This window comes from Thalassophryne amazonica, chromosome 1, assembly GCF_902500255.1.
Source record: "Thalassophryne amazonica chromosome 1, fThaAma1.1, whole genome shotgun sequence".
Taxonomy (NCBI): domain Eukaryota; kingdom Metazoa; phylum Chordata; class Actinopteri; order Batrachoidiformes; family Batrachoididae; genus Thalassophryne; species Thalassophryne amazonica.
In genome coordinates this window covers 174,523,926-174,536,438 of record NC_047103.1, presented here as the reverse complement: position 1 = coordinate 174,536,438, position 12,513 = coordinate 174,523,926, and the positions used below count along the sequence as shown (strand labels likewise).

The window sequence follows — 12,513 nt, the reverse complement described above, 5'->3', positions numbered from 1 at the left end:
CTTAACCACTCGGACCCGGCGCCACGAGGGGGTGTTGCCCCCAAACGTCATCAACCTCGCCCCCTCGGATGCGAGAGTTATCAAAAATAAAAATAAAAAAGAAAGAAAAAGAAATACTGGAAAATATAGCACCTCGCAGTTTCGCAGATTTTTTTAGTCCAATTTTGCATGCTTTTTTTTTTTTTTTTACAGCGCATTGTGCTCTGCGTCCTCATCAACCAGGCCGGTGTTCTGTTGAAATGACGGGACACCTGTTGTGGCACCGCAAAGGGAGAGTACGTGCATTGTGTTCTGCGTGTGTCTGTTCATAAGAATCTTCTTGCCCAGAAGAAAAAAGAGCACCAACAACCACCCATAATTGTGTTCTTCACTCGGAAAAAGACACCTGCAGCAAGGCCTTCAACGGAGCGGCGCCACAACGGAGAGGCGCGATCAGAGGAACTGTGAAATACTGGTGAGTCAATATTAATAATTTCTTATGTGTCCAACCTCGTAGGTTGATCGTTAAAATCAAATTTGTTAGTTCTAAAAGCCATCATAATTATTTATAGGAAAACATTCTATTTTTATTTCTCAAACAAATGTTTGGGCCTGAAAACAGGTTGGTCTTATTTTTCTACTAAGGTTTGAACTTTGAGAGTGTTTACACACGAGAGAAAAGTGAGAAAATGTTCATGCCTGTTTGAGAAAAGTGTATAAAGTGTGTAGTGAGGGGTTTTACAGCCTTAAAACATCTCTAATAATTGTAAAAAATAACGCTGTCTACTTCGTGGATTTCGCCTATTGCGAGCTATTTTTAGAACGTAAGTCCCGTGATAAACGAGGGACAACTGTACATCGACATGAAAGGTTTATCTTTGACCCGTTGTGTGACTGTCATGCCCAGTTGCGCTGTGTTTGCGCTTGTGATGGAGGGCTGTATGTGGGGTTAATCTACTGTCTCGTGTCGTTTCTCAGATCAGTTGTTGGTTTGGTTTTGTGGTATGCAGGCGATCACTTGACCGAGGGTCTATACGTTCAAATAATAATTAAAAAATACTGTCATCACTCTTTACTCTTACTCAGTCAGTCTCTTACAACGGTGTAGCCTAAATACACGAGCTTTCTAGGAGCGTACCCAATTCATTACACACGCTCAGAGGCACGTACCCTCCGGTGCACACTTTTTTTTTGGGGGGGGGGGGGGGTGACCCTGCCGCCTGTGAACTCATAAACTCATCGCCCCCTTAATATTTTTTTCTGGCGCCGGGCCTGTAACCACTAAACCATCACCTCCCCCGAGTGAGTCCTGCATTTCTGTCATACCTTTTTGCTTATTTATCAGTATGTTTTGAACATTGTAACAACACCACAAAACTGCTGATTAGTGCAATAATTTCAGGCTAATTGTGATAAAACAACCCATCATATCAAAGTCAAGAACAGGAATTGAAAATAGGATGTAAATGATAAGAGATATTACCTGTTATGATGTCCTCTATGGCACCATCTTTGCCTTCGTAAACATGACGGCTGTCTTTTCCTTGTCGTCTCCTCAGCTCTGAGATCAGTTCCTGCTGCTGCCGCTTCCCCCTGTGAGATGGAGACTGGAAGATGGGGGGAGTATGAACTTTAGAAATCAATTTAAAAATATACAGTGGATTTAAAATTTTCAGATAACAGATTGTTGATTGTGGAAATTGTAGAAGAAGCAGGAGGAAGAAGAAGTGAAGAATGTGTCTGGAGGCAGGGAGAACACTGGGAACTTCTCAGTATGGAAGTGAGAGTCGAGACTTTGAATGTTGGCAGTTTGACTGGGGCAAGGAGAGTTGGCTGATATGATGGACATGAGAAAGGTAGACATAGTGTGTGTAGAAGAATCCAAGTGAAAGGGAAGACAGGCCAGAAACATCTGAGGTGGGTTAAAATTGTATCATGCTGTGGATGGGAGGATAAATGGTGTTGGGTTCATTTTAAAGGAAGAGTACGTTAAAAGTGTGTTGGAGGTTAAGTGAGTGTCTGACAGGGTGATGAGTGTGAAGTAGGAAATTGAAGGGGTGATGAGTGCATATGCCCCACAGGTAGGTTGTCAGATGAAGCAGAAAGAAGATTTCTGTAGTGAGTTACATGAGGTGGTGGACAGTGAAGTACAGCCAAATGTTCACCAATTAACCTTGAATTATGTCAATTAGCCCATCAGAAGCTTAAAAATAATGAATCAATCTCATGGAATCTAACCTAATGGAAGAAGGTCAAAGTGGCAGACATCTTGGTGTACAGTAGTGTTTAGAATAATAGTAGTGCTATGTGACTAAAAAGATTAATCCAGGTTTTGAGTATATTTCTTATTGTTATTGTTGAAATTGGGCTATTAGTAAAAAAAGTAGAAAAGGGGGTGTTCACAATAATAGTAGTGTGGCATTCAGTCAGTGAGTTCATCAATTTTGTGGAACAAACAGGTGTGAATCAGGTGTCCCCTATTTAAGGATGAAGCCAGCACCTGTTGAACATGCTTTTCTCTTTGAAAGCCTGAGGAAAATGGGACGTTCAAGACATTGTTCAGAAGAACAGCGTAGTTTGATTAAAAAGTTGATTGGAGAGGGGAAAACTTATATGCAGGTGCAAAAAATTATAGGTTGTTCATCTACAATGATCTCCAATGCTTTAAAATGGACAATGGCCTGGTGGTTGGCTCTCACTGCGGTATTGTATCACTTCCTGTTCCGGAGCACAGCGGTGTTTTTCTGTATCTGTTAGCTGTTTAATCTGCGCAGTTAGATTGATCTAGTTATCTAGATTACGATTTGTTTCCCAGTGTAATCTTTACGTGCCTTAACTAAAGCACTCCTTCTGCTGAATTACCTCTAAATTATTTACACATTATTCACTTTGCGTGTTTTTAGGAATCCGCTAGCTTAGCGTAGCTACTAGCTCTTAGCCGATTTAGCATGGCGGCTTCTCCTGTCTCTCCCGCACTTTTCTGCTCTGGGTGTGAAATGTTTAGTTATTCCTCGGCCTCCTTTAGCAGTAACGGTACTTGTAATAAGTGTAGCTTATTCGTAGCTTTGGAGGCCAGGCTGGGCGAATTGGAGACTCGGCTCCGCACCGTGGAAAATTCTACAGCTAGCCAGGCCCCTGTAGTCGGTGCGGACCAAGGTAGCTTAGCCGCCGTTAGTTACCCCCTGGCAGATCCCGAGCAGCCGGGAAAGCAGGCTGACTGGGTGACTGTGAGGAGGAAGCGTAGCCCTAAACAGAAGCCCCGTGTACACCGCCAACCCGTTCACATCTCTAACCATTTTTCCCCACTCGACGACACACCCGCCGAGGATCAAACTCTGGTTATTGGCGACTCTGTTTTGCGAAATGTGAAGTTAGCAACACCAGCAACCATAGTCAATTGTCTTCCGGGGGCCAGAGCAGGCGACATTGAAGGAAATTTGAAACTGCTGGCTAAGGCTAAGCGTAAATTTGGTAAGATTGTAATTCATGTCGGCAGTAATGACACCCGGTTACGCCAATCGGAGGTCACTAAAATTAACATTAAATCGGTGTGTAACTTTGCAAAAACAATGTCGGACTCTGTAGTTTTCTCTGGGCCCCTCCCCAATCAGACCGGGAGTGACATGTTTAGCCGCATGTTCTCCTTGAATTGCTGGCTGTCTGAGTGGTGTCCAAAAAATGAGGTGGGCTTCATAGATAATTGGCAAAGCTTCTGGGGAAAACCTGGTCTTGTTAGGAGAGACGGCATCCATCCCACTTTGGATGGAGCAGCTCTCATTTCTAGAAATCTGGCCAATTTTCTTAAATCCTCCAAACCGTGACTATCCAGGGTTGGGACCAGGAAGCAGAGTTGTAGTCTTACACACCTCTCTGCAGCTTCTCTCCCCCTGCCATCCCCTCATTACCCCATCCCCGTAGAGACGGTGCCTGCTCCCAGACCACCAATAACCAGCAAAAATCTATTTAAGCATAAAAATTCAAAAAGAAAAAATAATATAGTACCTTCAACTGCACCACAGACTAAAACAGTTAAATGTGGTCTATTAAACATTAGGTCTCTCTCTTCTAAGTCCCTGTTGGTAAATGATATAATTGATCAACATATTGATTTATTCTGCCTTACAGAAACATGGTTACAGCAGGATGGATATGTTAGTTTAAATGAGTCAACACCCCCGAGTCACACTAACTGTCAGAATGCTCGTAGCACGGGCTGGGGCGGAGGATTAGCAGCAATCTTCCATTCCAGCTTATTAATTAATCAAAACCCAGACAGAGCTTTAATTCATTTGAAAGCTTGACTCTTAGTCTTGTCCATCCAAATTGGAAGTCCCAAAAACCAGTTTTATTTGTTATTATCTATCGTCCACCTGGTCGTTACTGTGAGTTTCTCTGTGAATTTTCAGACCTTTTGTCTGACTTAGTGCTTAGCTCAGATAAGATAATTATAGTGGGCGATTTTAACATCCACACAGATGCTGAGAATGACAGCCTCAACACTGCATTTAATCTATTATTAGACTCTATTGGCTTTGCTCAAAAGTAAATGAGTCCACCCACCACTTTAATCATATCTTAGATCTTGTTCTGACTTATGGTATGGAAATAGAAGACTTAACAGTATTCCCTGAAAACTCCCTTCTGTCTGATCATTTCTTAATAACATTTACATTTACTCTGATGGACTACCCAGCAGTGGGGAATAAGTTTCATTACACTAGAAGTCTTTCAGAAAGCGCTGTAACTAGGTTTAAGGATATGATTCCTTCTTTATGTTCTCTAATGCCATATACCAACACAGTGCAGAGTAGCTACCTAAACTCTGTAAGTGAGATAGAGTATCTCGTCAATAGTTTTACATCCTCATTGAAGACAACTTTGGATGCTGTAGCTCCTCTAAAAAGAGAGCTTTAAATCAGAAGTGCCTGACCTCCGTGGTATAACTCACAAACTCGTAGCTTAAAGCAGATAACCCGTAAGTTGGAGAGGAAATGGCGTCTCACTAATTTAGAAGATCTTCACTTAGCCTGGAAAAAAGAGTCTGTTGCTCTATAAAAAAGCCCTCCGTAAAGCTAGGACATCTTTCTACTCATCACTAATTGAAGAAAATAAGAACAACCCCAGGTTTCTTTTCAGCACTGTAGCCAGGCTGACAAAGAGTCAGAGCTCTATTGAGCTGAGTATTCCATTAACTTTAACTAGTAATGACTTCATGACTTTCTTTGCTAACAAAATTTTAACTATTAGAGAAAAATACTCATAACCATCCCAAAGACGTATCGTTATCTTTGGCTGCTTTCAGTGATGCCGGTATTTGGTTAGACTCTTTCTCTCCGATTGTTCTGTCTGAGTTATTTTCATTAGTTACTTCATCCAAACCATCAACATGTTTATTAGACCCCATTCCTACCAGGCTGCTCAAGGAAGCCCTACCATTATTTAATGCTTCAATCTTAAATATGATCAATCTATCTTTGTTAGTTGGCTATGTACCACAGGCTTTTAAGGTGGCAGTAATTAAACCATTACTTAAAAAGCCATCACTTGACCCAGCTATCTTAGCTAATTATAGGCCAATCTCCAACCTTCCTTTTCTCTCAAAAATTCTTGAAAGGGTAGTTGTAAAACAGCTAACTGATCATCTGCAGAGGAATGGTCTATTTGAAGAGTTTCAGTCAGGTTTAGAATTCATCATAGTACAGAAACAGCATTAGTGAAGGTTACAAATTATCTTCTTATGGCCTCGGACAGTGGACTCATCTCTGTGCTTGTTCTGTTAGACCTCAGTGCTGCTTTTGATACTGTTGACCATAAAATTTTATTACAGAGATTAGAGCATGCCATAGGTATTAAAGGCACTGCGCTGCGGTGGTTTGAATCATATTTGTCTAATAGATTACAATTTGTTCATGTAAATGGGGAATCTTCTTCACAGACTAAAGTTAATTATGGAGTTCCACAAGGTTCTGTGCTAGGACCAATTTTATTCACTTTATACATGCTTCCCTTAGGCAGTATTATTAGACGGTATTGCTTAAATTTTCATTGTTACGCAGATGATACCCAGCTTTATCTATCCATGAAGCCAGAGGACACACACCAATTAGCTAACTGCAGGATTGTCTTACAGACATAAAGACATGGATGACCTCTAATTTCCTGCTTTTAAACTCAGATAAAACTGAAGTTATTGTACTTGGCCCCACAAATCTTAGAAACATGGTGTCTAACCAGATCCTTACTCTGGATGGCATTACCCTGACCTCTAGTAATACTGTGAGAAATCTTGGAGTCATTTTTGATCAGGATATGTCATTCAAGCGCATATTAAACAAATATGTAGGACTGCTTTTTGCATTTACGCAATATCTCTAAAATCAGAAAGGTCTTGTCTCAGAGTGATGCTGAAAAACTAATTCATGCATTTATTTCCTCTAGGCTGGACTATTGTAATTCATTATTATCAGGTTGTCCTAAAAGTTCCCTAAAAAGCCTTCAGTTAATTCAAAATGCTGCAGCTAGAGTACTGACGGGGACTAGAAGGAGAGAGCATATCTCACCCATATTGGCCTCTCTTCATTGGCTTCCTGTTAATTCTAGAATATAATTTAAAATTCTTCTTCTTACTTATAAGGTTTTGAATAATCAGGTCCCTTCTTATCTTAGGGACCTCATAGTACCATATCACCCCAATAGAGCGCTTCGCTCTCAGACTGCAGGCTTACTTGTAGTTCCTAGGGTTTGTAAGAGTAGAATGGGAGGCAGAGCCTTCAGCTTTCAGGCTCCTCTCCTGTGGAACCAGCTCCCAATTCAGATCAGGGAGACAGACACCCTCTCTACTTTTAAGATTAGGCTTAAAACTTTCCTTTTTGCTAAAGCTTATAGTTAGGGCTGGATCAGGTGGACCCTGAACCATCCCTTAGTTATGCTGCTATAGACGTAGACTGCTGGGGGGTTCCCATGATGCACTGTTTCTTTCTCTTTTTGCTCTGTATGCACCACTCTGCATTTAATCATTAGTGATCGATCTCTGCTCCCCTCCACAGCATGTCTTTTTCCTGGTTCTCTCCCTCAGCCCCAACCAGTCCCAGCAGAAGACTGCCCCTCCCTGAGCCTGGTTCTGCTGGAGGTTTCTTCCTGTTAAAAGGGAGTTTTTTCCTTCCCACTGTAGCCAAGTGCTTGCTCACAGGGGGTCGTTTTGACTGTTGGGGTTTTACATAATTATTGTATGGCCTTGCCTTACAATATAAAGCGCCTTGGGGCAACTGTTTGTTGTGATTTGGTGCTATATAAAAAAATTGATTGATTGATTGATTGATTGACAAAAAACCAGAGACGCGTGGAAGAAAACGGAAAACAACCATCAAAATGGATAGAAGAATAACCAGAATGGCAAAGGCTCACCCATTGATCAGCTCCAGGATGATCAAAGACAGTCTGGAGTTACCTGTAAGTGCTGTGACAGTTAGAAGACACCTGTGTGAAGCTAATTTATTTGCAAGAATCCCCCGCAAAGTCCCTCTGTTAAATAAAAGACGTGCAGAAGAGGTTACAATTTGCCAAAGAACACATCAAATGGCCTAAAGAGAAATGGGGGAATATTCTGTGGACTGATGAGAGTAAAATTGTTCTTTTTAGGTCCAAGGGCCGCAGACAGTTTGTGAGACGACCCCCAAACTCTGAATTCAAGCCACAGTTCACAGTGAAGACAGGGAAACATGGTGGTGCAAGCATCATGATATGGGCATGTTTCTCCTACTATGGTGTTGGGCCTATATATCGCATACCAGGTATCATGGATCAGTTTGGATATGTCAAAATACTTGAAGAGGTCATGTTGCCTTATGCTGAAGAGGACATGCCCTTGAAATGGGTGTTTCAACAAGACAATGACCCCAAACACACTAGTAAACAAGCAAACTCTTGGTTCCAAACCAACAAAATTAATGCCTCGCAGATGTGTAGAAATCATGAAAAACTGTGGTTATACAACTAAATACTAGTTTAGTGATTCACAGGATTGATAAAAAAGCAGTTTGAACATAATAGTTTTGAGTTTGTAGCGTCAACAGCAGATGCTACTATTATTGTGAACACCCCCTTTTCTACTTTTTTTTTTTTTACTAATAGCCCAATTTCATAGCCTTAAGGGTGTGCATATCATGAATGCTTGGTCTTGTTGGATTTGTGAGAATCTACTGAATCTACTGGTACCTTGTTTCCCATGTAACAATAAGAAATATACTCAAAACCTGGATTAATCTTTTTAGTCACATAGCACTACTATTATTCTGAACACTACTGTATGTAAATATGTGATCCACGGAAAAATTGCCAATTGTAACTCTTATTTTTAAATAACTCTGCCGGTGTTGTAATGTAACAAAGTAGAAATACTTTGTTACTGTACTTAACAGTGATGCCGGTAACGCGTTACTCTAATCTGACCACTTTTTTTAGTAACGAGTAATCTAACGTGTTAATCTTTCCAAATCAGTAATCAGATTAAAGTTACTTCTCCATGTCACTGTGCGTTACTATTGTTTTTCATTGTGGGTCGATAGCAGCATTAAACTTGGTCTGTGGGCAGGAGGTCGGGGTTCGACTGAACGTCCACTTGAAGCGAGCTGTGAGCTTTTCATCCGCGGTTTTTTGCAGCTGCTCGACTCGTCCTCACCTCTTAAAGGGCGGTGATCAGCACAGCTGCACTGAGCTTTACAAAGACATTTTTATACTTTTTTTCCTCCTTTATTTAGAATTCTGAGCTGAGCCGCTCTGTATCTGGTCGTTAAAAACAGCTGATCCTCCGCGACGCGTCAACAACTAACACTATTTTCCACTCAAATGCACCTAAACTCTCTTTCTGAGGACCACATGATGTGAAAACGCAATAAAACTTTCTTACCTGTAAATCTGGTCATGTTTTCTGCATAAATAAATGTTATCCATTCTTTGTGCTCAAACGCCAAAGCAGGGGCGAATCTAGATGGAATGGGGGCGTGGGGGAGGGATGTGCCCCCCCCACAACACCCCTAGATTAAAGGTCCAGTTTTGAAGCCGTTTTTTACTACAACTACTAATATTGCTTAAAATAATAATAATTTCGACAAGTAAAATGTTTAGAGAGAATTTAAATGTTAGAAAAATGTTAGAATTTAATAGTTACATTTATAACAATGTAGGTTCAAAATTGCAAGTTTTACTGTTACAGTGCTGTCAACAGTTAATATGAGGTCAAGAAAGAGGTCTTTATTTTACTTTTTATAAAACAAGTATTTATTTTCATTGAAGTCAAGAAAAGGTGACTATAAAGTGAGTTTGGCAAAACAGGTATCATTGTCATGTTGAGGTGGCAGAGGGTTGTTGTCGGCAGCTGGGAAAAGTAACTAAAAAAGTAACTAGTAATCTAACTTAGTTACTTTTACAATTGAGTAATCAGTAAAGTAACTAAGTTACTTTTTCAAGGAGTAATCAGTAATTGGATTTTTCAAAGTAACTGTGGCAACACTGGTACTTAAGTAGAATTTTGACGTATCTGTACTTTAATTATTTACATTCCTGGCGACTTTCACTTCACTACATTTCCTCAGTGTATACTTTTACTCCGGTACATTTCCCTTAAACATCTTCGTTACTACAGTACAATATAAAAGTAGAAGAAATTTGATTGGGCAATGCCTGTTTGCAGAGGTGAAAGCAGCGGTGTGCCGTGCCGGAAAGAGACGTCCTCTTCAGCCGCCTTTCACCCCTGCAGCAAGTGCTGTGTTTGACATAAAACAAGTTTAAAAGACAAAATAAATAAATAAGTTGAATCTGTGCCCCCACTGAGGAAGCAGAGACTGGAGGGTGAAAAGGGAGCCATCTACATTGTGGACTCCAAATGTGCACATGCCAACACATACAGGTATCGGCTCCCACTGGAATGAACACACACATTTAAGACACACTTGAGTACCGACAAAACTGGCCAGTGTGGCTGTTTTGTTTTATTTGTTTTATTATAAATTTCCACGGAGATGCGATGTGTAAATGCAGCACCATGTTTTGGATTTGAGAGCACAAAGAGTGCTGCATTTGGTTGCTTTGCAGTGGCTGGTGGTGATGACGCTTGCATTTTTTTTCCCTTAAATTTGGCACAGCTGTGTAGCTATAAATGACTGTTCTGTTTGAAAAGAGCCTGGCTGTTGTGTTTAACAGAAAAGCCAGGCTCTTTTCAAACCCTGTTGCTTCACTCATCCCGTCAACAACACTGCTCTTCCAGAGGCGGATCCAGCCTTTTATAGGGGCTGAGGCTCCCTCCTGGTTTCTCCAGACACCACATTGGCTTTTTCATGTCGCAATTTCACTGACTATTTTTTTTTTCCACAGACTTTTTATTCACCCTAGAAACACAGAGAAGTCCTGCACCCCGCGAATGCAGGGCCCGAGCCGATACATAGGGTTTAACCAGGTCAGCCAGGTAGGGAGGTGCCAGTCTGTGAACAATTTCATAGACTATTAGCAGAACCTTAAAATCTGATCTCACAGAGACAGGAAGCCAGTGAAGGGATGACAAAATGGGCAGAATTGATCAAAGTTTCTGCTTTGTGTCAAGAGTCTGGCAACAGCATTTTGAACCAATTGAAGACCCCTAATGCTGGACTGCGGTAAACAAGAAAATTGAGCATTACAATAGTCCAATCTAGAAGAGATAAATGCATGTATCAGAGTCTCAGCATCAGCCATAGACAGGATGGGACGAATCTTCGCTATATTTCACAGATGGAAGAAAGCAGTCCTAGTAATGTTTCTAATGTGGAGGTCAAAAAATTACCCCAAGGTTCCTCACTTTGTCTTTATGATGTATAACACACAAACCTAAGCTAAGCGCTAGCTGGTCAAATTGATGCCAGTGCCTCGCTGGACCAAGAACCATCTTTTCAGTCTTATCAGAGTTTAAAAGTAGGAAGTTTCTAGACATCCAGCTTCTCACTGATGCAAGACAATCTTCTAAGGATTTTATGTGAATGAGATTACCAGCAGTTATCAGCATGTATAAATGAATATAATCAGCATAGCAGTGAAAGGTAATGCCAAAATGCCACAGTATATGCCCAAGGGGTGCAACATAAAGGGAGAAGAGCCCTAAGACTGACCCCTATACAACCCCAAACTCCATGTCACTAAGGTTAGAGGTAGGGTTATTGTACAAAACACAGCAAAAACTGGACAGGTGTGACGTCAACCACGCAAGGGCACTTCACGTAATCCCAAAATGATTCTCCAGTCTATCAAGTAAAATATGATGATCCACGGTACAAACACAACACCAAAACTGTAGTGTCCGAGTCCATTGCTCACAGAAGGTCATTCACCACGTTACTGAGAGCCGTCTCTGTGGAATGATATTTTCTAAAAGCAGACTGCAGTGGCTCAAAGAGATTATTCTCAGTAAGATAGTCCATGAGCTGCAGTGAAACTACTATTTCCAGAATTTTAGAGCAAAATGATAGATTTGATATCGGCCTATAATTTTTCAATACACTAGGGTCAAGATTAGGTTTCTTAAGTAATGGTTTAATCACTGCAGATTTGAAACAGTTGGGAACAGATCCAGAGGTTAATGAGAGATTAATAAGCACAGTCGGCCCAAGAGTGGGCCACAGGTCCTTAAACAATTTTGTTGGTATGGGATCAGATAAGCAGGTTGTGCTCTTTGTAGACGTCACAAGCTTCGTCAGCGTGCCCAGCAAGATGCTATCAAATTCTGCAAATCGAGGTAACACCTTAGTGGTAGTACCCACCTCCATAGCAGGGTGCAGTGGCTGGGCCATGTTTAACCTAATGTCTCCTATTTTCTTCTCGAAATAATCCAAGAAGTCCTGTGCTGAAAAGGGAGAAGGACTAACAGGTGGTTGTCCATGAAGGAGTAATGCTACCGTGTCAAACAAAAACTTTGAGTTATGCTTGTTTTTATTAATCAAATCAGAATAATAGGCCCGCTTTGTAGCCAGTAGTGTATGTTTATAATCTAAGACAATATCACGCCACGCAAGGTGGAACACCTCTAATTCGGAGCTACGCCATTTCTGTTCCAACTCTCTAGCCTTCTGCCTGAGGTCACGCAAGTAACCACTGAACCAAGGTGACTGTGCCTTGGGAAGGTGTGGCCTTAATAGAGGTGACGCAGTCTGATCAAGTATAGTTTTGAGCACTGAATTTAAAGTATCCGCAAGACTGTCTACTGATTGAGCATTCTCCAAAATGAAGCTAAAATATCAGGCAGTCTAGCCTCGAGTTCAGTCATAGTTAGAGCTTAATGCATTGCCGTAGTAATAGACAAGGTTGTTGCTCCACTAAACATGGCTGCGTAAATGTAAACCAAATAAGTGAGTGGTCAGAGACCACCAATGCAAGAGGCAAGATGTCGACATTCGTGACAGCAAAACCATGTGTGAGAACCAAATCCAAGGTATTTCCACTAATGTGCATCGAGTCCTGAATGAACTGCTGAAATCCTAATACATCCACAATTTCCATAAATGATTTGCAGAA

At 41.1% G+C, this 12,513-nt stretch overlaps 1 protein-coding gene across 3 annotated transcripts in view; it reads right to left on the bottom strand.

Annotated features, from left to right (window-relative positions):
* The window catches only part of fmnl2b (formin-like 2b), a 360,828-nt gene that overhangs the window by 21,444 nt on the left and 326,871 nt on the right, over window positions 1–12,513 (bottom strand). For all 3 annotated transcript variants that reach the window (XM_034179825.1, XM_034179807.1, XM_034179816.1), the window contains one exon: window positions 1,463–1,586. In XM_034179825.1, coding sequence (XP_034035716.1) covers window positions 1,463–1,586 — 124 coding nt within the window. The remainder of the gene's footprint in view (window positions 1–1,462; window positions 1,587–12,513) is intronic.